At 47.4% G+C, this 25,857-nt stretch overlaps 2 protein-coding genes and 3 non-coding genes across 6 annotated transcripts; all 5 read left to right on the top strand.

The window, feature by feature from the left end:
* Window positions 1-950: 950 nt before the first annotated feature.
* Window positions 951-13,887, top strand: snx6 (sorting nexin 6). Of its 2 annotated transcripts, XM_046062497.1 has the most exons (14): window positions 951-1,022; window positions 1,193-1,243; window positions 4,565-4,669; window positions 5,117-5,227; window positions 6,365-6,486; window positions 6,561-6,684; window positions 9,820-9,915; window positions 10,001-10,106; window positions 10,258-10,333; window positions 10,423-10,462; window positions 10,623-10,709; window positions 10,795-10,954; window positions 11,179-11,264; window positions 11,960-13,887. In XM_046062497.1, the coding sequence occupies exons 1-14, from the start codon at window positions 1,017-1,019 to the stop codon at window positions 12,011-12,013; spliced, it is 1,224 nt and encodes a 407-aa protein (XP_045918453.1). In that variant the 5' UTR covers window positions 951-1,016; the 3' UTR covers window positions 12,014-13,887. The 2 variants fall into 2 exon arrangements, with proteins under 2 accessions (XP_045918453.1, XP_045918451.1); XM_046062495.1 differs by lacking the exons at window positions 951-1,022; window positions 1,193-1,243 and adding an exon at window positions 2,430-2,513.
* A 2,203-nt stretch (window positions 13,888-16,090) lies between these two features.
* On the top strand, window positions 16,091-25,617 carry psma3 (proteasome 20S subunit alpha 3). The gene is made up of 11 exons (XM_046062498.1): window positions 16,091-16,227; window positions 17,142-17,224; window positions 18,082-18,205; window positions 19,972-20,073; window positions 20,309-20,382; window positions 21,007-21,079; window positions 22,059-22,124; window positions 22,233-22,279; window positions 22,405-22,472; window positions 25,304-25,368; window positions 25,455-25,617. Exons 1-11 carry the CDS (start codon window positions 16,207-16,209, stop codon window positions 25,497-25,499), a joined length of 768 nt encoding a protein of 255 aa, XP_045918454.1. The 5' UTR covers window positions 16,091-16,206; the 3' UTR covers window positions 25,500-25,617.
* Window positions 20,505-20,583, top strand: LOC123979682. The gene has a single exon (XR_006827292.1). It is a non-coding gene; the product is annotated as a small nucleolar RNA SNORD53/SNORD92 (small nucleolar RNA).
* LOC123979681 lies at window positions 21,215-21,293 on the top strand. The gene has a single exon (XR_006827291.1). It is a non-coding gene; the product is annotated as a small nucleolar RNA SNORD53/SNORD92 (small nucleolar RNA).
* On the top strand, window positions 22,597-22,675 carry LOC123979680. The gene has a single exon (XR_006827290.1). It is a non-coding gene; the product is annotated as a small nucleolar RNA SNORD53/SNORD92 (small nucleolar RNA).
* Window positions 25,618-25,857: the final 240 nt, after the last annotated feature.

Raw genomic sequence — 25,857 nt, 5'->3', positions numbered from 1 at the left:
ACTTCTTCAGTTCTGACTGACTGGCAGGGAAACTCAGCTATTTAACCTCAGTGGGGTCGTTGGCCCGGGTCATCGATACCGCTGGTTCGTTAGTGTTCCTTGTTGCTGTGACGACAGTCGTTACAGTACTTACATCTGAAGGACAGAGGACACTCGTTTGAGGACCACCAGGTGCACATTTTAGACAGAGAAGATGGATGGTTTGAAAGAGGTGTCGAGGAAGCATCTACACCAGGGTGGAGAAGCCGTCATTGAACAGGGGAGGGGGTCTACGCCACCACTTATCCCCCACTTACAATGCTGTCCTTTCATCACTTCCCAGGAAACTCAACAAACGTAACCTATTGGCCTCAGGTGAAGATACCAACGATGGTCGTTCAGTCTCGGCCACAGGTAGTCTTAACGACCGTAACGACTGTCGTCACAGCAACCAGGAACACTAACGAACCAGCGGTATCGATGACCCGGGCCAACGACCCCACTGAGGTTAAATAGCTGAGTTTCCCTGCCAGTCAGTCAGAACTGAAGAAGTCCTTTGGATGAGGGACGAAACGTCTTCCAGTATCTTCAACCAAGTCCAGCTGCCCTTGATTTTAACCTTCGTTGGATAACTTTATATCTTGTATTTTAAGATGAATCAAAATTTTTTTGTCTTTAAGATTCCTAAAACCCCAAAGTGACATCCTGGTGCAGCAGTCCAAAGTCTCGGGGCCACATAAGGAGACAAGTAAGGATGAAGATTTGTTTTATTTAGTTTTTGCATTTCGAGAGTAAGTAAGTAAATAATCCTGATGTGGCCCCGAGACTCTGCTGGTAATAATGAACCTCTCCTCGGTTGTTCTGCTGGAACGTCAGAATCTTTCTTTTATTCTTTTAAAACTTTATTTTAGGATTTTCACGGTGAAAACGAGTCGAAATCTTCTTAATAAATTTAATCTAAAAATTAAATGTTTGACTAAAGCTCTGCCTGTCCGCCGTGACGTCACAGCACTTCCGGTCTCCACCCGTTGGCAGCCATGATGGTGGGTTCCACTCTTTTCTCGCCTCTCCCTCTGCTTTCCCTCTTCTATCTTCTCGGTACCGGGCCCCGGGGGGCCGCCGGTGCTCCGGGGCCCGTGGTGTTGTTGTTTTACGGTCAGTGGGCCGCCGCTGTGTCGGTAAACTAACGGCTCTTTGCTCTGTGTCTCCGCAGCAGGAAGGGCTGGACGATGGACCCGACTTCCTCTCCGAGGAGGACCGGGGAGTGAGTGCTCACTGTTCACCTGTCTGTCCCCGCTCACCTGTCTGTCCCCGTTCACCTGTCTGTGTGTCCGGGTCAGCGCTGGCTCCGGTTCGGCTCAGCTAAAGCGGCTAACTTGGCGTTAGCTCTGGTTCTTAGCCAGGTTCGCCGTGTTGGCTAACGTTAGCTTCATGCTAACGGGCTTCAGTCGGCGTCGTTCAGCTGTACTGGGTCCCCCCAGCTGGGGGTCCGAACACAGACCCAGCTGGGGGTCCGAACACAGATCCAGCTGGGGGTCCGAACACAGACCCAGCTGCAGGCCCATAGCTTCAGCAGCTAACGGAGCTAGAAGCTAACAGCTGTCACATGACACACACACACACTGCTCGGATGCTAATTAGTTAATTCGCCTTAGTTAAAGTCAGATGTGGAAAGTCCAGAGGAACCGAGCAGAGTGAGACCTCTTTCTCTGTGAGACCAGGTTCAGAGGACTCAGGTTCTGGTCTGTGGCTGCAGCTGGGCGCTTGTTTTCTTTACTGAGTCTCTGAGTGAGACGGTTTTCAGACCAGCAGTCCCAAACAGTGACATGAAGTCCAGCTGCAGAGAAAAGCCAGAACCAGAGTTGTTTAAATAATGACCCAGTTAACGTGTCGGGATGAACATCAGTGAATCAGCTGATCCTTTCAGCTCCAATAATGTTGTCATACCAGAGAAAGCCAGAAAACTCTGGTGACGTTCTGCATGTTCGGACTCAAACCAGCGGTGAACGGATCACCTGACTGACTTTCAGACCAAACGCAAATTTAATCCCCTTGTTGTTTTTCTCACGTGAGTTTGACCGCTGGAGGTGAATAAACACAACCCGCCATCTCTGCGGCTGGATGAACCCAAAATAAACATTTAGCTGTGATTTAGTTTCAGTAAACGGATCAAACTGATGCTGAAATAACGACGTCATGATGCTGATCTGTTAAACATGTGACTTCCTGCTCTGTCTGCTCTGCCAGCCAGATGACAAGCACACAGCTTTTAAAACGCTTGTTTTCTGAATGGGGTTTGGTTTGATCAGAGCTGAGCTAACGTGTTTCACAGCAAAACACAACGACAGCTGGAATCAAGTAACAGACTCGTATTTTTTCTGAGCTTCCAGGTCGTTCAGCTTCGTCTCTTTTCTCCCAGCAGCCTCCAGAGTCCTGCACCACGAAGCGAGTTCAACATACCCAGGATGTCTTTCAGTTATCTGGCTTCACTTACCCGAACAATCACGGTCGGGATAAGCGGTACCACGAAGCCTGTAAGAAAGCTATAGGCCTACTAATCTAAAATAAACAGCCTACGTTCATATTATTATTATTATAAATTTAGTATTTTAATATCCTACCAACTGCGATGGACTGGCGACCTGTCCAGCATGTATCCCGCCTTTCGCTCGATGTCGGACTGGGAGCAAATCAAAAATATTAAACTCATTTCAGAGCAGTTAGTAGGTTTTCTGTAGGATGATATCGCTGTAGACAAGAGTTTCTCCGTATCACCGCAGCAAACAGAAAGCAGCCTATAAACAGTCTGTGGGATCTCCTACAGGCGGTGAGGTCATTTCTTAGAGAGCTGATTGGTCAGTAGGCGGCATCTTCATAGAGTTGATCTCTAATCTGGAACAGAACCTGCTCCTGAGCAGGTTAGCCGTTTAGTTACCATGGCGATCTACATGGTAGAAGTGAACCACCTTCGTGGTGCTGAAAACCCAGCAGGGTTAACCCCGAAGTTACCTGGATAAGCTCAGATCCTGCTTCGTGGTGCAGGGAGTAGCATGTAGCTGCAGTACCGGAGGCTGCAGTTTCAGGACCAGAACTGCATTTCTAGGACCCGTGTTTACTTTGATACCAGCTAGCTATGTTACTCTTGTTCAGCCCCCGGAAGCCAGTTACCGTCACCACAACCTCCACCGAGTGTGTGCCTAAACTTAAGTTATTGATTATATGCATGTCGGCCGGTTAACCCTACAGCTGCTAGCTCACAGGGTTAACCTCCCTCGTGTTGCTGTGCATTAGCACCACCACTCCACTAGATTGCGCTGTCGCAAAAGAACTGCGGTCCCACAGCTGCGGTTCCAGGATTGCAAGGGTCCTGAAACTGCAGCCTCCGGTACTGCAGCTACATAATATTGGGTACAGGCCCCAGGTGTGTCGCTCTGGATAAACAGGAAGCTCTGCAGCTACAGTAACAGCAGGAAACAGGGCAGCTTGCTGCTGAGTGGAGATAAATCGACGTTTTAATCCCACAGATTAAAGTAAAAAGTTATTTAAATAAAGCAGTTCGCAGTGAGCTCCTCCTGTCAGTGAACAGTTATCAGAGCAGAATCTGACGGCCGCTGTTTATTGGTCCAAAGCTCCGGCGCCGCCCGGCTCTCTCCTCCAGAGCTCCTGTAGCTCAGCAGAGACTCCGTCGCTCCTCTCTGCCCGCCGTCTCTGTCCTCTGCACGCTCTGAAGCCTTCAGCTGACCTCTGGACAGTCTGAACGCTGATAGGCAATTGTGATTGGTCGCACACTTTGAGTTTCAGCATTTCAGCACTCCGGTCGCTTCGTGTCTTTGCGTTGACTTTGTAAACGCTTCATCCAACGCTGGCATCAGGAGACTAGTTACTGTAGAGAAATGTGAAGAAACAGAACAACGTTAAACTATTTTATAATTAATTTAAAGCTTCCTGCTGAATATTTTATCTATCATGAATATTTACAGAATTTAAAAACCACATAAGGATCCCTTCAAAATACACGTGATAAAATAAGTTTTCCCTTTATTTTCTTTAATACGTCGCTGATCTACAAACGTCAGTTATTGTTATTGATACCAGACAACAGACGTCACGTTCAGCAATCACTTCCTGCTCAAATGTGTTCGTTGTGTCATTTTATCAAATAAAAAGCAGCCGCTGGCACAGACGGAAGTCGTTTGCAGGGAGTAAGAATGTTAACAGATTAACTGGCTAACAGCCATGCTAGCATCGCTAACCCCGTTGGTGACGTGATCCTCAGCTCACAGGCGGTCCGGCGACTCTTCTAACTGACCATGTGGACCCACACAGGAAGCTTGTGAATACATGAAATGGATCTTTAAAAGTAAAATTAAATGTTCTTTATGAAACTTCTTCCTGCTGGACGAGTTTAAAGTTTGGTTTCCATCATTTACACTTTATTGATGTTATAATTTAAGGGTCCTTTTTAGGCTCTGCAGGTATCAGTGGAAGTGATTACAGTCACTGCAGGCCGTCACACACATGCATGTCTGCTGGTCAGTGGGTGTGGTGCATGATGGGATATGTGGTCTCTGTCCTCCTCCTGCAGTCGCGGGCGGTGAACGTGGATCTGCAGACGGACGCCACGCTGCAGGTCGACATCTCTGACGCTCTGAGCGAGAGAGACAAAGTCAAGTTCACCGTCCACACCAAGGTGAGGCTGTGCGAGTGTTCGCTGAAGTTCAGAGCGCTCTGCTTCCTCCCTGTGTGAAGGTTCAGGGTTTAAGGTTAAATGATCCGTTAGACTCGGGCTGCTGCTGCCTCAGAAAAACTTCATTTAAACTTCAGAATATGTCTTTGCACAGAGCGCCACCACTGACGTGCTGAAAGTGTTCACAAAGAGGTGGTTAATGTACGAACAGGAGGAACGACTCATTTTTTAAGCAACTGATCCTGAGGTGTCACATCTAATTTACATTCCTGTGTATTTAATTCCCCCATTGATCACATGTTCTACACTCCTGAATGAATCTCGTAACTCGATGATGATTCAGGCTCCAGATCAATTCTTATGGATGTTGCTTATGGATGATTCTTTTAATTGGTTATAACACAGTGACGTTAATCAGCTGATCTGGTGATGTACTTCCTGTTTCCACAGAGCACGCTCCCCAACTTTAAGCAGAACGAGTTCTCGGTGGTCCGACAGCATGAAGAGTTCATCTGGCTGCACGACTCGTTCGTGGAGAATGAAGAATACGCAGGATACATCGTAAGAACCGCACACACACTCCCTCACGACTGAGGCTGGGCAACATGTTCGAACTTATGATTCTGGTGGAATCGTTTGGAAGGTTTGGCCTCGAATCCGATCATTGGTGGTTCTGTCGTAGCCGTGGAGCACAGTAAGCGGCGTTGTTTCCCGTTGAAAAGGCCCGGGTCGGCACAGAGCAACACCTATGAGACACTTAGTCTAGTACTGTTCCAATTCAAAAGTCTTTATCCAGCCAAGTACAGTCTAATACCCAAATGTGTTCTCGCTCGCTCCAGGTGGTGACTTGTGTGGACTTGTTAAGTTGAAATACTGCTGTTAGTGTCACAGAATGCAGTTTTTTATGAGGAAATACAGCTGTTTAAACTTCATATTTGTGGTCGGCTTCTCAACATAGAGCTCATTTTCAGAAACAGAGACAGAGCGGCCTGTTTCCCAGGTCTAGACCATTGATGGTACATCCCTCCATCAACATGTATGCAGACGACACTGTCTTGTCTGCACTTGGCTCTTCTCCACCTGTCTTTAATGCTCTTCAGACATTTCTGTAGAGCTTCAGACTGATGAGACAAAATGAACCCGATAATCTCCTGCCATCCATTCACGTGACCCTGTGCTTTCAAATTATAAACGTTTTAGGGTGGTCTTTATTTATATCAGCAGTTGTCTGAGACTTTTATATTGAAAAACTAAACAGATATTGATGAGTGAAATGGATCGTGTTGACCTTTCAAGACAACCCCTAACTCCTCCTACAGTAACAGGCGCGTTGGACAGATGTTCAGTTCTTAGAGCCGCAAACTGCATCGTCATCTTTGGTGATTTTCAGGTGATCAAACTGTGAAACGTCTGCCTGAATTAGCTCTTCAACATCCCAGAACTTGGAGAAATCGAGACTTTGACACGGAGCTGTTGAAGTTAGCAGCTGCAGAAACCCACAAATGTTGAATATTAAACTTCACCCCGGTTTCCGTAGATGAATTTGCCAACGTCCACGTGTTGGAAGTTTTCAGAATTTTGTGTTGACTTTATACTAAAGTATGTGTTCTCGTAACATCGCTTGTCAGTTCAGCCATCAGAACATTACTAGAGTTGGATAAAGAGAGAATGTTTAGTCTGATGCTTGTTGTTGTGCAGATCCCCCCTGCCCCCCCAAGACCAGACTTTGATGCATCCAGAGAGAAGCTGCAGAAGCTTGGGGAGGGAGAAGGATCCATGACCAAGGAGGAATTCACCAAGATGAAGCAGGAGCTGGAGGCGTGAGTCACTAACTAAGAGTTCACCAGTGGTCATCTTCAGTTTTTCACACTCACTGCTGTGTGTTTTCTCTCAGGGAGTACCTGGCCATCTTCAAGAAGACCGTCGCCATGCATGAGGTCTTCCTGTGTCGTGTAGCAGCTCATCCTGTTCTCAGAAAGGACCTAAACTTCCACGTCTTCCTGGAGTACAACCAGGACGTGAGTCACTGCTGACACAACCAACACGACGCTTCACGCGCCTTCAGACACCCGACACAACGCTTCACGCGACACAACGCTTCACACGCCTTCAAACACACGACGCGACGCTTCATCCACCTTCACTCGACATGACGCTTCACATGCCTTCAAACACACAACATGACGCTTCACACGCCTTCAGACACAGGACACGATGCTTCACCTGCCTTCACTCGACACGACGCTTCAGGCGCCTTCAAACGCACGACATGACGCTTCACACGCCTTCAGACACACGACATGACGCTTCACACGCCTTCAGACACACGACATGACGCTTCACCTGCCTTCACTCGACACGAAGCTTCACCTGCCTTCACTCGACACGACGCTTCAGGCGCCTTCAGACACACAACACGACGCTTCACCTGCCTTCACTCGACACGACGCTTCAGGCGCCTTCAGACACATGACACGACGCTTCACCTGCCTTCACTCGACACGAAGCTTCAGGCGCCTTCAGACACACGACACGACGCTTCACCTGCCTTCACTCGACACGACGCTTCAGGCGCCTTCAGACACACAACACGACGCTTCACCTGCCTTCACTCGACACGACGCTTCAGGCGCCTTCAGACACCCGACACGACGCTTCAGGCGCCTTCAGACACCCGACACGACGCTTCAGGCGCCTTCAGACACCCGACACGACGCTTCAGGCGCCTTCAGACACCCGACACGACGCTTCACGTGCCTTCAACTGTAATATTTTTAGCGCTGTTGCTGTCGTGATGAAAGCTGCCACGAGATCAGCCACTTGCAAAATTGCAATATCTAGTTTAACCAGTAGAGGGCAGTTGTGCATACAGGTGCTGGTCATATATTTAGAATATCATCAAAGTTGATTTATTTCAGTAATTCCATTCAAAAAGTGAAACTTGTATAATGTATACATACATTCCACACAGACTGATATATTTCAAGTGTTCATTCCTTTTAGTTTTGATGATTATAAGTGACAACTAATGAAAACCCCAAAATCAGTATCTCAGAAAATTAGAATATTGTGAAAAGGTTCAATATTGAAGACACCTGGTGCCACCCTCTAATCAGCTAATTAACTCAAAACACCTGCAAAGGCCTTTAAATGGTCTCAGTCTAGTTCTGTAGGCAACACAATCATGGTGAAGACCGCTGACTTGACAGCCGTCCAAAAGACGGCCATTGACACCTTGCACAAGGAGGGCAAGACACAAAAGGTCATTGCTAAAGAGGCTGGCTGTTCACAGAGCTCTGTGTCCAAGCACATTAATAGAGAGGCGAAGGGAAGGAAAAGATGTGGTAGAAAAACGTGTACAAGCAATACGGATAACCGCACCCTGGAGAGGATTGTGAAACAAAACCCATTCAAAAATGTGGGGGAGATTCACAAAGAGTGGACTGCAGCTGGAGTCAGTGCTTCAAGAACCACCACGCACAGACGTATGCAAGACATGGGTTTCAGCTGTCGCATTCCTTGTGTCAAGCCACTCTTGAACAAGACACAGCGTCAGAAGCGTCTCGCCTGGGCTAAAGACAAAAAGGACTGGACTGCTGCTGAGTGGTCCAAAGTTATGTTCTCTGATAGTAAATTTTGCATTTCCTTTTGAAATCAAGGTCCCAGAGAGGAGAGGCACAGAATCCACGTTGCTTGAAGTCCAGTGTAAAGTTTCCACAGTCAGTGATGGTTTGGGGTGCCATGTCATCTGCTGGGTGTTGGTCCACTGTGTTTTCTCAGGTCCAAGGTCAACGCAGCCGTCTACCAGAAAGTTTTAGAGCACTTCATGCTTCCTGCTGCTGACCAACTTTATGGAGATGCAGATTTCATTTTCCAACAGGACTTGGCACCTGCACACAGTGCCAAAGCTACCAGGACCTGGTTTAAGGACCATGGTATCCCTGTTCTTAATTGGCCAGCAAACTGGCCTGAGCTTAACCCTATAGAAAATCTATGGGGTATTGTGAAGAGGAAGATGCGATACGCCAGACCCAACAATGCAGAAGAGCTGAAGGCCACTATCAGAGCAACCTGGGCTCTCATAACACCTGAGCAGTGCCGCAGACTGATGGACTCCATGCCACGCCGCATTGCTGCAGTAATTCAGGCAAAAGGAGCCCCAACTAAGTATTGAGTTCTGTACATGCTCATACTTTTCATGTTCATACTTTCAGTTGGCCAACATTTCTAAAAATCCTTTTTTTGTAATGGTCTTAAGTAATATTCTAATTTTAGGAGATACTGAATTTAGGGTTTTCATTAGTTGTCAGTTTTAATCATCACAAAACAAACATTTGAAATATATCTGTCTGTGTGTAATGAATGAATGAATATAATATCCAAGTTTCACTTTTTGAATGAAATTACTGAAATATATCAACTTTTTGATGATATTCTAATTACATGACCAGCACCTGTATTTATAGCACAATATGTAGAAATCAAATACTCTGAACAAAAATGTAAAAAGATTTGAGCCACAAGCAAGAGATCTGAGCACACGTAGCTGTTAGCTGGATGTTCTGAAACACTCTGGGTCTCCTGAACAGAATTTAACTTTAAGCAACAGATCGAGTCTCAGACACAAACTCACACTTGGACATTTATGCATTACAGCTGCTGTGCACGGACATTAACAGCGAACATAGAGTTTAATGTAAGGAGACAAAGAGTTGAGATAATTTTGGTATATTGAGGTGTTTTTAAATCCACATATGTTGGTGCTGAAATGATGAGTAGGTACAGAAAGTGTTCAGCCGGCAGCTGAACCGGCAGCTGAACCGGCTGCAACGTAGTCTTTCTTCCTGATGGCGTCCACAGAAAGAGCTTCTTGTTGACAGGCTCAGACTGTTGCACCAGGGGTCTGACAACATCATGGAAAGGATCCCTTTCCTCCGCGTCTCGCCTGTCACGAGATTTAGTGCACTGATTCAAAAGGTTTTTGTACCTTTGAAGTCATTTCGATGCCAAAACAAGAGTTAGCGCTGCAGTCCGGTTGGGAGGTGAGGATCTCAGGTTGTGGTTCTCCAGAGGATAAATGATGATGAAGATGGAGACCAGTGTGTTCCATGTTGTATATGTGTGCGTGACCTTTGACCTCTCCCCTCTGACAGCTGAGCGTACGAGGGAAGAACAAGAAGGAGAAGCTGGAGGATTTCTTTAAGAACGTGGTGAAGTCTGCCGACGGCGTCCTGGTGGCCGGAGTCAAGGTGACAAACAGAAGAACCAGAGTTTTGCGGTTCCGTATCGGTTCTCCTTCACGTTTCATGCGGACTGATTGTTTCTGTGTTTCAGGACGTGGACGACTTCTTTGAGCACGAGAAGACGTTCCTGTTAGAATATCACAACCGGGTGAAGGACGCCTCGGCCAAATCTGACCGGATGATCCGCTCGCACAAAAGTAAGAGTCCACTTTCTAACAACGTTTGTGGGCTCCAATGGAAGACTCACCAGGTGCATCATGGGAACTGTAGGATCCAGTGTTTTTGGGCTAGAAGTCAGGACGGCTCCTGTCAGCTAACGGCTTTATGTGCTGTAATGTGTGTGTTCAGACGCTGCAGACGACATCAACAGAATCGCCTCGTCTCTCTACACGTTAGGAACGCAGGACTCCACAGACGTCTGCAAGTACGATCCAACTCGTTTGAGCTGTTGGTCAGTTGACGGCGCTGCCTTTTGGTACTTCTCTGACCTGCTTCCTGTTCGTTGTGTTTCAGGTTCTTCCTGAAGGTGTCGGAGCTGTTTGAGAAAACCAGGGTGCGTTTGCTGTCAGATGACCCTCAACAACACACCTGTCCGCATACTTTTGGCCACACTGTTTATAAACAGAGAGACTTTAAGACGCATTGAACGTGTTTGATTCTTCACCCAACAGCCGATTGTGAAACCGTGATCTCTGTGTGTCGATGTCTTACAGAAGATCGAAGCTCGAGTGGCAGCAGATGAAGACCTGAAGTTGGCCGACCTGCTGAAATATTACCTGAGGGAGTCGCAGGCTGCAAAGGTGCGTCCTGACAGCCGGAGCATCAGGCTGCCGCTGTTCTGTGCTTCTGTTCTCATCATCATGTTTTATTATCAAAATGCTCCAGGACCTGCTGTACCGGAGGAGCCGGGCCCTGGTGGACTACGAGAACGCTAACAAGGCTCTGGATAAAGCTCGAGCCAAAAACAGAGACGTCCTGCAGGCCGAGACCAGCCAGCAGCTCTGCTGCCACAAGTTCGAGAAGATCTCCGAGTCCGCCAAGCAAGGTGAGTCCACGATCAGACCGGCGCTCCTTTTCCAGCTGGAACGAGGCGCCACACTTTAGGGTCGGCAGTTAGACTCCAGAGGAAGAAGCAGGAGGTGAAACAGTCTGAGCCAGAGTGGATCACACGTTTAGCTCCTGTTCCAGCTGTTCTCCCCTCTGCTGCTCAGCTGTTTCAGGTGGCGGTCCACCTGCTGCGTCTTTAACTGTGGTTCTGTTCTGATGCAGAGCTTGTAGACTTCAAGACGAGACGAGTGGCAGCTTTCAGGAAGAACCTGGTGGAGCTGGCGGAGCTGGAGCTGAAACACGCCAAGGTAACCAATCACTGCAGAGAGAAGTGTTAACCTAGCTTAGCACAAAGACTGGAAGCAGGGGGAAGTGTTAGCCTAGCTTAGCACAAAGACTGGAAGCAGGGGGAAGTGTTAACCTAGCTTAGCACAAAGACTGGAAGCAGGGGGAACTGTTAGCCTAGCTTAGCACAAACACTGGAAGCAGGGGGAACTGTTAGCCTAGCTTAGCACAAAGACTGGAAACAGGGGGAACTGTTAGCCTAGCTTAGCACAAAGACTGGAAGCAGGGGGAACTGTTAGCCTAGCTTAGCACAAAGACTGGAAGCAGGGGGAACTGTTAGCCTAGCTTAGCACAGAGACTGGAAGCAGGGGGAAGTGTTAGCCTAGCTTAGCACAGAGACTGGAAACAGGGGGAAGTGTTAGCCTAGCTTAGCACAAAGACTGGAAACAGGGGGAAGTGTTAGCCTAGCTTAGCACAAAGACTGGAAACAGGGGGAAGTGTTAGCCTAGCTTAGCACAAAGACTGGAAGCAGGGGGAAGTGTTAGCCTAGCTTAGCACAAAGACTGGAAGCAGGGGGAACAGAGAGTTGTGTGTTAAACAGCAGCAGAAGTAGGAATAGCTCTGAGGTTTAGCGGTTTAGCAGCAGTTAGCATTGAAGCTCGTAGCGGGGTGTTCACCTGGTCACCTGTGTCTCTGACCCCGCCCCTCTCACCTGCAGGGGAACCTGCAGCTGCTGCAGAGCTGTCTGGGCGTCCTGAAAGGTAACACTTAACTGTGTGACCCGCCTACACCAAACTGGACACGCCCCTTTGTTCACGCCCCACCCACAACCACATGGGCACGCTCGCTGTGGGCGGAGCCTGAACGGACGGACGAACAACACGGAGAACTCTGGACCAGAGAGAGAGAGAGCACAGGGTTAAAAAAGACAGGAAGTCTGTCGTCTTCATCACTAACCAGACACCGTCCTCTTCATCTTCCTCCTCCTCCCTCTCTGTGCAGCAGCACCTGTCCCGGTTCTGCCGGTCCAGCAGAACCAGAGTGGATCTCAACCTCTTCTTCTCCTGAGTGATTTTCACATGAAACTAAAGAGTTCACATTCATCTTTAGTCATCCCAGAGCGCCTCTGTCGACAGAAACACAAACCTGAACTTCTCAAATGTCCAAACACGATCGTAAAGAACGTCGAACATCTGAATTACATTCAGTCTGAAACTGTAAATGTTTTCGCCGCTTCCATTTAGGGTTTAATCAGGGTCAACCCTCCTCCAGACCAGAAGGAGGCGCTGATGTTCTCTACCTGACAAAAACACCAGAAGAAGAAGCTCAGTTCTGCCTCTGATTGGTCAAAGGTTAAAGGTAGGATTATCCAATCAGAGGCAGAGCAGGAGGCGGGACTTAATGCTAAGCTGTCTCAGTAGCTAGCATTAGCGAACAGCTATCCATCAGTTTGTAGGTCAGAGCGTAGTGATGACATCAGCTGCCTGACGTGGAGGTCGTCTGGCGAGCTAGCGTTAGCGTCATCTGTGGCAGTCGCGTCTCTCGGTTTATTGTGTCTTCGAGTTTCTTGATTACGAAACGAAGTCATAACGGCGTGTTGGTAGAATTTGAGTGAGATACGTAGTCGAGTTATCAGTTTTAAACACTTTACGTGTCGTGGCTCAGCAGCGCCCCCTCCTGCTGGGTGAGATTCTGCTGTTCAGAAGCCAAGTCCGACACAGGTATTGATTATGTTTCTGGTCTCAGATCCTCCGGGGGTCTGCCGGATCCTGCCGGCCTCGAGCGTCCGGGGGAACGCGCAAATATTCAAACATGTGAACATCACTCAGAGGAGGCGGAGCTGATCCTCATCTGACCTGCAGGTCCCTGCGAGTCCTGAGAGTCCAGAGAAGTGCTTCCTGTTTCCTTCTTAAGTCCTCAGAGCTCGTTGATCCACCAGAGAAACAAGTTCTCGTCTTCAGAGCGCGTTGAATCTCCAGCGAAGGAGCTTGTTTCCTGTTGGTCTTTGAGGAAGGATCTTTAGAGACTTTCAGGACTCGAGCAGTTTCTCTGCAGCTCGACGTCTTTCTGTCTTTCTGTTGTTGCTTCAGCCGCCGTCAGCGTGTCGCTCTGTCCTCATCTTCTTCCTCTTCTGTTCTCTTATTTTGGCGGTGTGTGTGGGTGGTTTTAATGTGTCGGTGAACTTCCTGTGCTGCTGCTGCTGTGTGACGGCGTCCAGCTCTCGGTTCCCGTTCCTATTAAAGTGTAATGTCACTAAAGAAACAGCCTGTATATGTTTGTATTAGTTCGTCCTCTTCATCACCTTCGTCCCCGCCTGTACCTCTTCCTGTCCTCCAGCTGACGGTCTGTTTGCCTTAACGTCGATCAGTTTCATTTGTTGTAAAGAAAAAGTTAAAAATCTGTTTTTGTTCCCGATCTTTATTTTCTTTTTTAAAGTTCACTGTACACGAATGTTTTTCACTCTTCTTCTGTGACCAAAGCTTCCATTAGTGAGTGGAGACAGACAGAGAAATAAAAAGAGAAGAAGAAGAAGAAAAAGAGATGATTATAAACTTCACAACATTTTAGTTGTTTAACCTTCAGCAGGTCTGTAACCCTCCCTGGTCATACTGAGACTCAATAAAACTTATGGACACTTTTCTTAAACTCCTCTGTGTCGACGTTTACTGAAAGAAGCTCTCCGATTGGACAGGAGCTCAGAGTGCTGGGCGTTTATTGGCTGGAGGTTTCAGGTGCGCCATGATGGCTCCGTTCAGAAGTCAAACATTTAGAAAGTGCTTTGTTGGTGTTGAGTCCAGGGTGTCCCGTCATCCTTTAACAACAACAGAAGAAGAAAGAGATTAGCTCGCCACAAACCCCACCTGGTCACCACAGGTTTTTAGGCCCCGCCTCCACCTGGTCACCACAGGTTTTCAGGCCCCGCCTCCACCTGGTCACTACAGGTTTTCAGGCCCCGCCTCTACCTGGTCACCACAGGTTTTCAGGCCCCGCCTCCACCTGGTCACTACAGGTTTTCAGGCCCCGCCTCCACCTGGTCACTACAGGTTTTCAGGCCCCGCCTCCACCTGGTCACTACAGGTTTTCAGGCCCCGCCTCCACCTGGTCACCACAGGTTTTCAGGCCCCGCCTCCACCTGGTCACTACAGGTTTTTAGGCCCCGCCTCTCTGAAACATCAACACAGATATATTAATATTATTTAGTCGCTACAGTTTCATTTGATTGGCAGTTCTGCCAAATGGCTTCTAACTACTGTTGATGTGTAACAACAGTTTTGATTGGTCTGAGGTTTTTGTTGTGGGCGGGTACATCAGAGAAATCCTGTGGTCAGTGAGCTTGACACTAAATTTTCAAAATGTTTCTGAACATTTTAGGTATTTTTTTCTCAGGTCTGTACTTGTACATCATGCAGAACCTAAACACACAAACGGACACGAACGATCAGCTGATTATTAAAGGAAATATTTGTTAAACTTTTTATGGCATGAAATGTTTATACGGTGACGTTGCTGCTGCACCACAAAGACGAGAGTGGAACTTTCTTATATTCTAGATTTATAAGACACAACGTGAAATATTTCAGGCCTTTTTTGCTTTAATCTTGGTAATTACAGCTCATGGAAATAAAAAGCCCATATCTCAAAATATTAAAATATCAGAATATAAAAACGTTTGTGTAATGAATCCAGAATATGTGAAAGTATCACCTTTTGACCTAAATTACGGGAAGGAAAAAAAACGTTTTCACGATATTCTAATTTTCTGCACCTGTGTTTGTATTGGGTTACGTCACATTTCACTGCAGCTCGTGAAGAACTGTCTTTTTGTTAGAGACCACCCAGAAACTACCTGCGCCTCTTTTGAACTTCAGCAGATTCATCTTTGACCATATTTAAAGGGATTTAGCATTAATTTGGGAGAATGTGGTATTTTGCTTTTAGAAAAGTCAAAATAAAGAAAAGTTTTTTATAATAAAGTATTAATTGTAACGGCAAAATTCTATTCAGCCATAAAAAAGTCAACTTTGTACATTTCCTTCAGGAGGTTGTACATTATATCCATTTAATTTATACATCCAACAGCAGAAAGGCTGAAAACTGTCAACATGTGGTTCATTTTTAATCCCCCCCCCCCCCCGAGCAAAACAACAAACCTTATGTGACGTCACTGCTGCGTCACTCCGTAGCAGCAGGCGGCGGCAGAGAACCCGCGCAGGACGGAAGAAGACTTCTTCTGTGGTGTGTGTAAGTGCAGCTGTGTCAAGCTCGCGGAAAACAGGAAGACGTGCGGGAAACTTTGTTCCGAGAAGTTCAAATGAAAGTTTCACATAGACGCTGACCCTGTAATAAATTATTAAACTCATTTAAAACAGTTCCTTCTGTAAACTAGAAGTTGCATCCATTAGTCATCTTTTCTTTAAATGTCCTTACTGTGGATAGAAGCTGCTCTGGAGATTTTTCAGAAGACTTGCTTCTGTGTCTAAGTTGTAAAACTGATTCAATGATTCTCTGAAAATGTTTCGTGTTGTTGGCAAATTTCACATCTGTGAGGCTGGAACCCAAAACAATCCCAATTTTTTATTTGATTTGTATTGAATAACAATATCTCTCCGACTCTGTCTCTGAGTTATTAGTTATTATCACATTTTTTTAACAGTTGGAAAATTACTCCGTTAAAAAGTCTTTTATTTTACTGGCTATATGTTAATTTGTTTCTCCCTCATATAACGTGTTTTATCTTTTATGTCTGCTGAAGAGAACCATGTGATATGATCGAAAGCTCCAGAAAAAGCTAATAAATGGAGCTTCATTGAGATTATTTTGGAAGGAAGATTTTTTTAAAATGAGGCTCTTATTGTGAAGGCCGTAGCCGGAAGCTGATGTATGACCGCGGTGACGTTGACAGTGTGATGACGCGCAGGCGCAGCGGGCTGAAAGCAGTTGACCGGATCCAGAGTTGGTGTTAAAATGAGCTCCATCGGAACCGGGGTGAGTGTTTCACTGTCTGTCTGAGCAGAACTTCACTTCAACTTCACGCTCAACGTTTCTGTGTCACATTGAATCCAGTTTACAGGGAAATAATCCACTTTTATTCTGAAAATCATTCATAGAAGCCTGTAGCCTGCTGGCTAGCTAGCGTGTTAGCCTGCTGAGTCACAACGAGGCCCGCTAGCAGAAGCTAAACTGAAATTGAAAGTATACAAAGTTTTCCTTTAATTTAGATTCAGTTTGCTGTGAAAACTTTAAAACCTACAGATATAAAACAAACATCCCGCCGTAGCTTCGTCACAGTTTTTGTCACTTTAGTGATATAAATTAGTGATATTGACGGGAACGTTAAGCAGAGTCGATGCTAACAGTTAGCTCCGGTGTACGCCAAACTCCCTTTAGAATACACCGCATTTAAGTCTCCTTGCATGTGAACTGAAGTTCGCTCCATGAAGAAGACGCACAACACTTTCTGTGAATGTTTTTAAGTGTTTTAATTCATCCGGGCTTCTCTTGATTCACCAAACAGCCTTAAATAATAAACAGCCTCAGATAAAATAAAGCTCAGAGCTGAAACATCCGTCCTGTGCTGTTGTCAGTGGGACATTTCAAACGACGAGATATAATGTGAAGTTTGGTGACAGTAGATTGTAACTTACTACATATGAGGTGAAAGTGGATTTTAATAAATTTAGAGCACATTATGAAACAACAGTCCTGTAATTAATCCTGAATTCACAGCTCAAAACACACCAAACATTGTGATTTGAAAACCTTTGAACTGATGAACACCCTCATTAATTTACACTTTGATTTGAATTGGGTTTGAAATCACTTTGAGTTATTGTGTTGTATAATTAACGAATAGATGAGTGGTGTGAACCTGCTAACATCAAGTCTGTCTCCACCTGCAGTACGACCTGTCGGCCTCCACCTTCTCTCCAGATGGCCGAGTGTTTCAGGTGGAATACGCCATGAAGGCCGTAGAGAACAGCAGGTCAGCAGCTTGATGTAACAGCAGAGAACAGCTGATCACTTTGTGTTCACACTGATGACCAACCAGGTGACGGTGTTCCTGGTGAACGAGGCAGTATTTTTGCCTTTGAGCGGACGTCAGAAGAGATTTAGTTTAGTGGGTGATATGAAGAGTCAGCTGTGGCGTCTCAGTGGGAGCAGAGGTCGTATTAAACGTCAAAATGAATCATATTGCAGTTTGATGAAGCGTCTGTCAGGAGCTTTAATGATCTTTCAGAGCATGAGACTTTACCGGGTTAAATAAATATGTAATAGAAAAATAGAGACTCGGCGGTGGAGGGATTGATCTGTGGACATGAGTCAGGTGTTCTGATGTTAAAGTGGGGCTGAGCGATACGATAAAAAAATATAAAAATATCAGCAATTATCAGGATAAATCAAATCTTATTTCTTTCAGGTTTAAAGACTGATTTTTTTCTCCTGAGTGAAAGTCAAGTTTTAAACTTTTCTTTCTGGTCAGAACAAAGTCTTGATGCCAAACAAATCTGAGGCAGAACTTTCAGAACTGTTGTGATAAAAAATCTCTTTTCAATCCTCAACAAAATAAATATCATAGCAGAAAAATTAAGTGCTGATTCATTCGTGATTCAGATGAATTAAATCAAACATTTGTTAATGAGGAAATTTATATTAATTAATTAATTAATTATCGTTCTGGTTTTATCGCCCAGCTCTGGAACAGAATTTCATCTTTCAGTGGATATTTTTGTTGACTGTGTGGTTTCACCTGAATGCACCTCTGCAGCAGCTTTTCCATAACGCCGTGTGTGTGTGTGTGTATGTGTGTGTGTGTGTGTGTGTGTGTGTGTGTGTGTTCAGCACGGCCATAGCGATCCGCTGTAAGGACGGCGTTGTGTTCGGGGTGGAGAAGCTGGTTCTGTCCAAACTGTACGAGCAGGGCTCCAACAAACGCATCTTCAACATCGACCGACATGTCGGCATGGTAAACGCGCACACACACACACACACACACACGTACTCTGCACAGCAGCAGTGTCTGCGTGGCCTGCAGGTCGTCACCATGGTAACCACGGTGGAGATGATGCTGTGTCCCAGCGTGGTCACCAAGATTAAACTAGGGCTGCAACTAACGATTGTCATTGTCAACTAATCTGCCGACTATTTTCACGATTAATCAACTAATTAAGTCTGTAAAACCTCAAGAAATTCCGAAAAATGCTCATCACAATTTTGCAGAGACCAAAGTGACGTCTTCAGATTGCTTCTTTGATCCAAGCAACAGTCCAAAACTCAAAGACTGAAGCGATTAATCGATTATCAAAATAGTTGTCGATTAATTTTCTTTCGACCGACTAATCGAATAAATCGTTGCAGCTCTAGATTAAACAGAATATCTTCAAGATGGCTGTCCATGATATTTACATCAGATTTACATGTGTGAAAGTTTACACAGAGTTTACCTGCTTGTTAATGAGGCTGCAGACAGGAAGCTGTTCACATGGCGAGAGGTTTTGGTCCTGATGGACCGCAGCCTCCTGCCAGAGGGGAGAGTCTGAAACAGTTTGTGTCCGGAGTGGGAGGAGTCAGCTGCAATCTTTCCTGCTCGCCACAGAGTCCTGGAGGCGTACAGGTCCAGAAGAGAAGGAAGATTGCAGCCAATCAGCTTTTCTGCAGAGCGAATGACACGCTGCAGCCTGCCCTTGTCCCTGGCGGTGGCAGCAGTGGTGGCGGTGTAGAAGTGCACCATCATTGTCTTTGGCAGGCTGCTGCAGGAAGTACATCCTCTGCTGGGCCTCCTTGGTGAGGGAGGTGATGTTCAGGAGATGATGGTGCCCAGGAAGCGGAAGGAGTCCACAGTGGTGACTGGGGAGTCACACGGGATGATGGGGGAGGGTGGGGCTGGGCTCTTTCTGAAGTCCACAGTCTTCAGAGCGTTGAGATCCAGACTGTTCTGGCTGCACCAGGTCAGCAGATGGTCGATCTCCCACCTGTAGGCGGACTCGTCCCCACCTGAGATGAGCCCGATGAGGGTGGGACAACGCAAGGATCTCAAAAGACCTGATGAGCACAGAGCTCAGGGAACAGGAAGTGAGACATGCTCAGTCTGACATCATTTGTGGACGTGTCAACATGTCAGGACATGTGTTGCCAGTTAGACCGACAGGAAGTGCCCGTGCTTTGAAGTAAATTTTACGGCCGAAACGGCAGCTGTAACACGTGGATATACTTGACCGTCACAACCCGAGCAAAATGACTCGTGATCCACCCGGTCGAGAACACTTGAAAAGGCTACACCAGCCGCACGTTTACAGTTTTTACCCCCATTCACGTTAGCGGAAACCGGAAGTTGGCCTGCTCAGCCGGCAACAGTCAACGCAGCGGACGCAGATTGACGGACGCACGAGTATAAATGCGCGGCTCCGTGCGTAGACCCTGCGCAGGAGTATAAATCAAGCTACACGAGCAGGCGACACAAAGACTTGAAATAATTTGCCTTTGTTGTGGTCCGCTGGGTAATGAAATAAAGTTGTCCCGCTGCCAGACTGATTCGCCGGCTGCTGAGGTAGACGGTTGTTCTGAAGGAGCAGAGAAGCTGCTGAAACACAGGAGCCATTAAAGTCCAGGAGTTTCTTACAGACCTGATCCTCTGCTGGGGTCTGGACTTCACTCATCTGTTGTATACTTTTTTTATTTTAGCTGTTCTGACGGTTGAATATCCTAAGACCCCCCCCCTCTCTCTCTCTCCAGGCTGTGGCCGGCCTGTTGGCTGATGCTCGCTCGCTCGCCGATGTTGCCAGAGAAGAAGCCTCCAGCTTCAGATCAAACTACGGACACGACATCCCACTGAAGGTTTGTCTTTCTGCACATAAAGCACTACTGATTATTTTCTTAGTGGATTAATCTGCAGATTATTTAGCTGAGTCATCGTTGGGTCTATAAAATGTGACGTCATCTGGTTCAAACGCAAACATGTTCTTCAGTTTGAGAACCCGGATCTGTGGCAGGTGTGTCCCACCGCCGGGGTCGGTCCTCACAAAGTTTAGTTTGTGTGATGCTAAGCTAACGGTGTTTCCTGTTGTTGCAGCACCTGTCCGACAGAGTGGCCATGTACGTCCACGCCTACACGCTGTACAGCGCCGTGCGGCCGTTTGGCTGCAGGTGAGTCTGAAACCTTCAACTCGTTCATCGTGTCAGCTGATCGCCGAGCGTGCTGCGTTCAGGTACAACAGAGTCCCAGGAGAGCACAGGGCCGTTAAAATGAACAGGATGTGCTCGGCAGGGAGGGATGATGAGAGACAGGAAGGTTTCGCTCACTGGCTGAACTCCTGTGATGTCACTTCCTCTTGGCTGTCTGACCAATCCCTGAGCTGCACTCTCCCCACACACGTAGACCAACATCAAGGCGGCGTTCGAACTGCAGCCCGACCAATCTGGGTTTTTGGCGGCTGATATTAAGAGTTGCTTTATAAACGGATATTTAGATCTTGCAGATGATTTGGATGGTTGACCTCCTTCCTGTATAATCAAGTGAACACGGAAACAACAGTAAATATTTGCTGCTAGAAGAGAGAATAAGTTCAAAGAGTTTCCCTTAAATTGATTTATATCAACGCTGACCGTGATTTCAGATTTATTTTACTAAATATATCTGAAATGGTTAAAATTGTACCGCTCACTCACTTTTAACATTTCCATTTTTCTGACACGTGACCATGTGTCGGTGTGAAAAAGACGAGCTCAGGAACAGGAAGGTGATGAGCGTTGTTGTTTGTCTCTCCGCAGCTTCATCCTGGGCTCGTACGACAAAGACGACGGTCCTCAGCTCTACATGGTCGACCCGTCCGGCATCTCATACGTGAGTCACTCAGACCGCCCACTGTTGTCACGGTGATGATAGGCTGCACGCACTGAGAACAAGATCATCACAGCATCACTCGTTCACACGGTCAGACTGATCAGTGAGGTCGATGAGCTTCATGTGCTCAGCAGGGAGGGATGATGAGAGACAGGAAGGTTTCGCTCACTGGCTGAACTCCTGTGATGTCACTTCCTCTTGGCTGTCTGACCAATCCCTGAGCTGCACTCTTCACACACACACACACACTGTTAGACCGCCAGGAGGCCCAATGAGTTGAAAGACCAAATAAATTTTACCGAGCAATTACAGTAAGTTGCCATGTCGGCAGTGTGGAAGCGTTTTAAAGAGTCCGAGCCGTTTGCAGACGCTGTTCTGCTGAACTGTCTCCATCTGTGGCTGACTTCTTAGAAAAGAACCACTCTGAGTGTTTCTGTCACTCGTCTGTGAGGAGATTAAACTAGCCGCACCTAAATTTGGAGTGCACACGTATTCCAGCCTTTACGGTAAGGAAGCGGCCCAGAGCGAGCTGACGGGCAGGTTAGAGACTTTATCCGGTCAGTTTGTCTCTGCAGTATGAAGAGAGGCTGTGAAGACGAGAACCACATACAACATTATTTATCAAACCGGGTCGGACTGGATGGATTTAGCGCGAGGAGGAAACACATGTGACAACGTCCGGTTTTCAAAATAAGCCGTCTGTACAGGATGGAAATAAGATTAACTGGATTATATTCACAGAAAGTAGAAAACATATTACATGTGTCTATTAAAAGGAAATGGCCCTCTCGGGCCCCGGGCCCCCCACCAGTCTCCACATCCTGCAGGAAACGCTGAGGAAAAAGCTCATTTTGATTATTTAATTTATGCAATGAGGGGAAAAAAGGCAGAATAATCTGGAAAGTTTTTCAATATATTGGCCTTCGGCCAAGAATTGTCATTTGGCTGCGTCTGTAGTCACCACACTGTCTGTGTTCAGGGTTACTGGGGCTGCGCCATCGGAAAAGCAAAACAAGCCGCCAAGACAGAGATCGAGAAACTGCAGGTGAGTCTGAATCTTTACATCCAGATTATTGGAGCAGAGAGCGGTCGGCTCTGATCCGGATGAGTCCGTCTGACGGACCAGGTGTGTAACTGTGTGTCTGTCCGGCAGATGAAGGAGTTGACGTGCAGGGAGCTGGTCAAAGAGGTCGCCAAAATGTGAGTCAGCTGTCCTGACGGCGAACGGCAGCTCAGGCTGATCGATAAACCGATCGTGTTTTACTTTGAAAGAATCACTTTATTATCAAGACTGTCACCAAAATAAAAGCCCCGTCTGTCCCCAGAATCTACATCGTTCACGACGAGGTGAAGGACAAAGCCTTCGAGTTGGAGCTCAGCTGGGTGGGAGAAGGTAAGGACCGACCAATCAGGGTGTTGCTTCCACTTCCTGTTTTTTATTATGTACACAACTTTTTCTCAAAGGTTAACTTTGTTAACTGATCAGTGAGGTCGATCAGCTTCATGTGCTCAGCAGGGAGGGATGATGAGAGACAGGAAGGTTTCGCTCACTGGCTGAACTCCTGTGATGTCACTTCCTCTTGGCTGTCTGACCAATCCCTGAGCTGAACTCTCCCCACACACGTGGACAAACATCAAGGCGGCGTTCGAACTGCAGCCCGACCGATCTGGGATTTTGGTGGCTGATATTAAAAGAGCTGCTTTAGAAACCGATATTTAGAAGAGATGTGAGAACACGTCAGAAGCTCCTGCAGCTGTGACGCATCCAAACACGCGAGTGAGAGACGATCACACCTGAGAGCTGAGAGCTCGTCCTCTCCGAGCGATGGGGATGGGGATCGGGACCCGGTTCCAAAATTTCTCAAAACCCGAAAATCAATGAGGTCCGAGCTTCTAGGATGTAACGTTAATGTCTCGAGCGTCAAATGTGATTTAATTTGAAACGCAATGGATCAGAAAATCATCAGGCTGCAGTCTCTGCCTGCTGCACACGCACACACCGGCAGCAGAGCGAGAGGCGGCGCCGTCACGGTGGAACACAGTGAGGGTGGAGTCGGCTCCAAACTACTGTAACGTTAGTTGATGACAGCGGCGCCTCGTTACTGTAAGTACGTGCAATAACACCTTTGCGAGTAAAAAGACAATACTTTATCAATCCAAACATGTAGAAAGGGTTAATTTACTCATCTCTCAACGCTAGCTTGGCATTAGCCAGATGTCTGTCTGCAGCCTTAAACTCAGCTGCTGAGACAAAGCAGCCGCTCCTCCTCTACCTGTAACGTTACCTGCAGCCAGGAGAGAGGAGGAGGGGCCGATACACACCGATGATCTTTCTAAACGTCACTCGCTGCTTGTGATGTCACAAAGTTACTGAGTTACTTTGCTGTTGTCCAGAAACAACATTTAGCTGGATTTAAAATATTAAATTAAAAACAACCAGGCAGTTAATATGCACACTTCAGTATATGTTTATTTATCACAAGTGATGTCATCTCAGTTTATAACGTTATGGCACATTGAATATTTTCCTCACAGCCTGCAGCCGGCCTCAGGCTGCTGGGGCTGGTCTCACCAAATAATACAGTATCGATAAAGAATCGGATCGTTAAGCAGTCTCAATAAGGCCATCAGTAAAAATGAACCATCCCTGCCCAGCGTTAAACTGTCTGTCTGTCTCCTCGCCAGTCTGTCTGTCTGTCTCCTCGCCTGTCTGTCTGTCTGTCTCCTCGCCAGTCTGTCTGTCTGTCTGTCTCCTCGCCAGTCTGCCTGTCTGTCTGTCTCCTCGCCAGTCTGCCTGTCTGTCTGTCTCCTCGCCAGTCTGCCTGTCTGTCTGTCTCCTCGCCTGTCTGTCTGCCTGTCTGTCTCCTCGCCTGTCTGTCTGTCTGTCTGTCTCCTCGCCTGTCTGTCTGTCTGTCTGTCTCCTCGCCTGTCTGTCTGTCTGTCTCCTCGCCTGTCTGTCTGTCTGCCTGTCTCCTCGCCTGTCTGTCTGTCTGTCTGTCTCCTCGCCTGTCTGTCTGCCTGTCTGTACCTCGCCTGTCTGCCTGTCTGTCTCCTCGCCTGTCTGCCTGTCTGTCTCCTCGCCTGCCTGTCTGTCTGTCTCCTCGCCAGTCTGTCTGTCTGTCTGTCTCCTCGCCAGTCTGTCTGCCTGTCTGTCTCCTCGCCAGTCTGTCTGCCTGTCTGTCTCCTCGCCAGTCTGTCTGCCTGTCTGTCTCCTCGCCTGTCTGTCTGCCTGTCTGTCTGCCTGTCTGTCTCCTCGCCTGTCTGTCTGCCTGTCTGTCTCCTCGCCTGTCTGTCTCCTCGCCTGTCTCCTCGCCTGTCTGTCTGCCTGTCTGTCTCCTCGCCTGTCTGCCTGTCTGTCTCCTCGCCTGTCTGTCTGTCTGTCTGTCACCTCGCCTGTCTGCCTGTCTGTCTCCTCGCCAGTCTGTCTGCCTGTCTGTCTGCCTGTCTGTCTCCTCGCCTGTCTGTCTGCCTGTCTGTCTCCTCGCCTGTCTGTCTGCCTGTCTGTCTGTCTGCCTGTCTGTCTCCTCGCCTGTCTGTCTGTCTGTCTCCTCGCCTGTCTGTCTGCCTGTCTGTCTCCTCGCCTGTCTGTCTGCCTGTCTGTCTCCTCGCCAGTCTGCCTGTTAGTGACGCAGGTCGAGTTTAACATTTATGTAACTTGATGTTGGCAGACTGAGGCTCCGCCCACTTTACTACGTCTTCCTTTTAAAACTTCTGCTGCGTCTCCTTCCGTCCAGACTGAAACGCTGAAGTGTGAAAACGCTGCTGACCCCGTTCTGGTTTTAAACTCCGGGGCGCCGTGTTGGTGGAGACGATGACGCTCACGTTCGGCTTCCTGATTGGCTCTGATCAGTGATGAAGCAGAAACGCGATGCTGCTGACAGAGTTTTATTAAAGTATTCTGTACTGTGTAAAGTACTCTTGTACTCTGCAGCTCTCTGTATTTGCTTTGCGTCGACTCCCAGTCTGTTCCCGCCGCCACGGTCTCCGTCCTCCCGTGTTCCTCGCAGTAACAGTTCCACCTCGCCGTCGCTCCGTGCAGAGAAATCCCTGCTGTGGTTCTTCACCATCGCTGCTCTGCGTTCTTCTCTAGCAGAACTTTCTTCTTTAGCCGCCGAGTAGACGATCTGCTTCCTGTTTACACCGGCCACGCACACGCTCAGTGTACGTGAAGGGTCACGTGATGGACTCAGTCCTGACCCTCCTGTCTGTGTCCTCTCCCCTCAGTCACAAACGGACGACACGAGCTGGTACCCAAAGACGTCAGAGAGGAGGCTGAGAAATACGCCAAGGTGAGCAGGACACACCTGTACTGCCCACACACACACACACACACACACCTGCAGTCAGCTGATCCACGTGTCCCTGTGTGTTTCAGGATTCTCTGGAGGAGGAGGACGACTCTGACGAAGACAACATGTAAACTCTGCTGACGGCTCTCACACGGATTCTTTTTTATGTTTTATAGTTCCTGATCGTTCCTGTCTGTTGTTTTGCTTTGATGAAATTCAGCTTTGGGATTAAAACGAGTTGAAGAGAAAGTTTGTGTGTCGCCGTGTTTTTCTGACTCAGGTGATTAACTGGAAACGAGCTTTCAGGCCAGAGTTTGAACACTGAACAAGTTACTGAAAGACGAGCAACAACATCTTTATATTATTAAAGTTTACCGATCACACGTCTGTTTTCGCCTCAGACTAATTACTGAATGAATGAATTGGTGATCATCTTACTGAGAGGTTGGACAGCATGGATCCGGATCAGAAACTCCATGAGGACAACGG

This window comes from Micropterus dolomieu, linkage group LG11 (genome assembly GCF_021292245.1).
Source record: "Micropterus dolomieu isolate WLL.071019.BEF.003 ecotype Adirondacks linkage group LG11, ASM2129224v1, whole genome shotgun sequence".
NCBI lineage: Eukaryota > Metazoa > Chordata > Actinopteri > Centrarchiformes > Centrarchidae > Micropterus > Micropterus dolomieu.
Note: the sequence above shows the minus strand (reverse complement) of the source record. Positions and strands in the feature narration are given on the sequence as shown.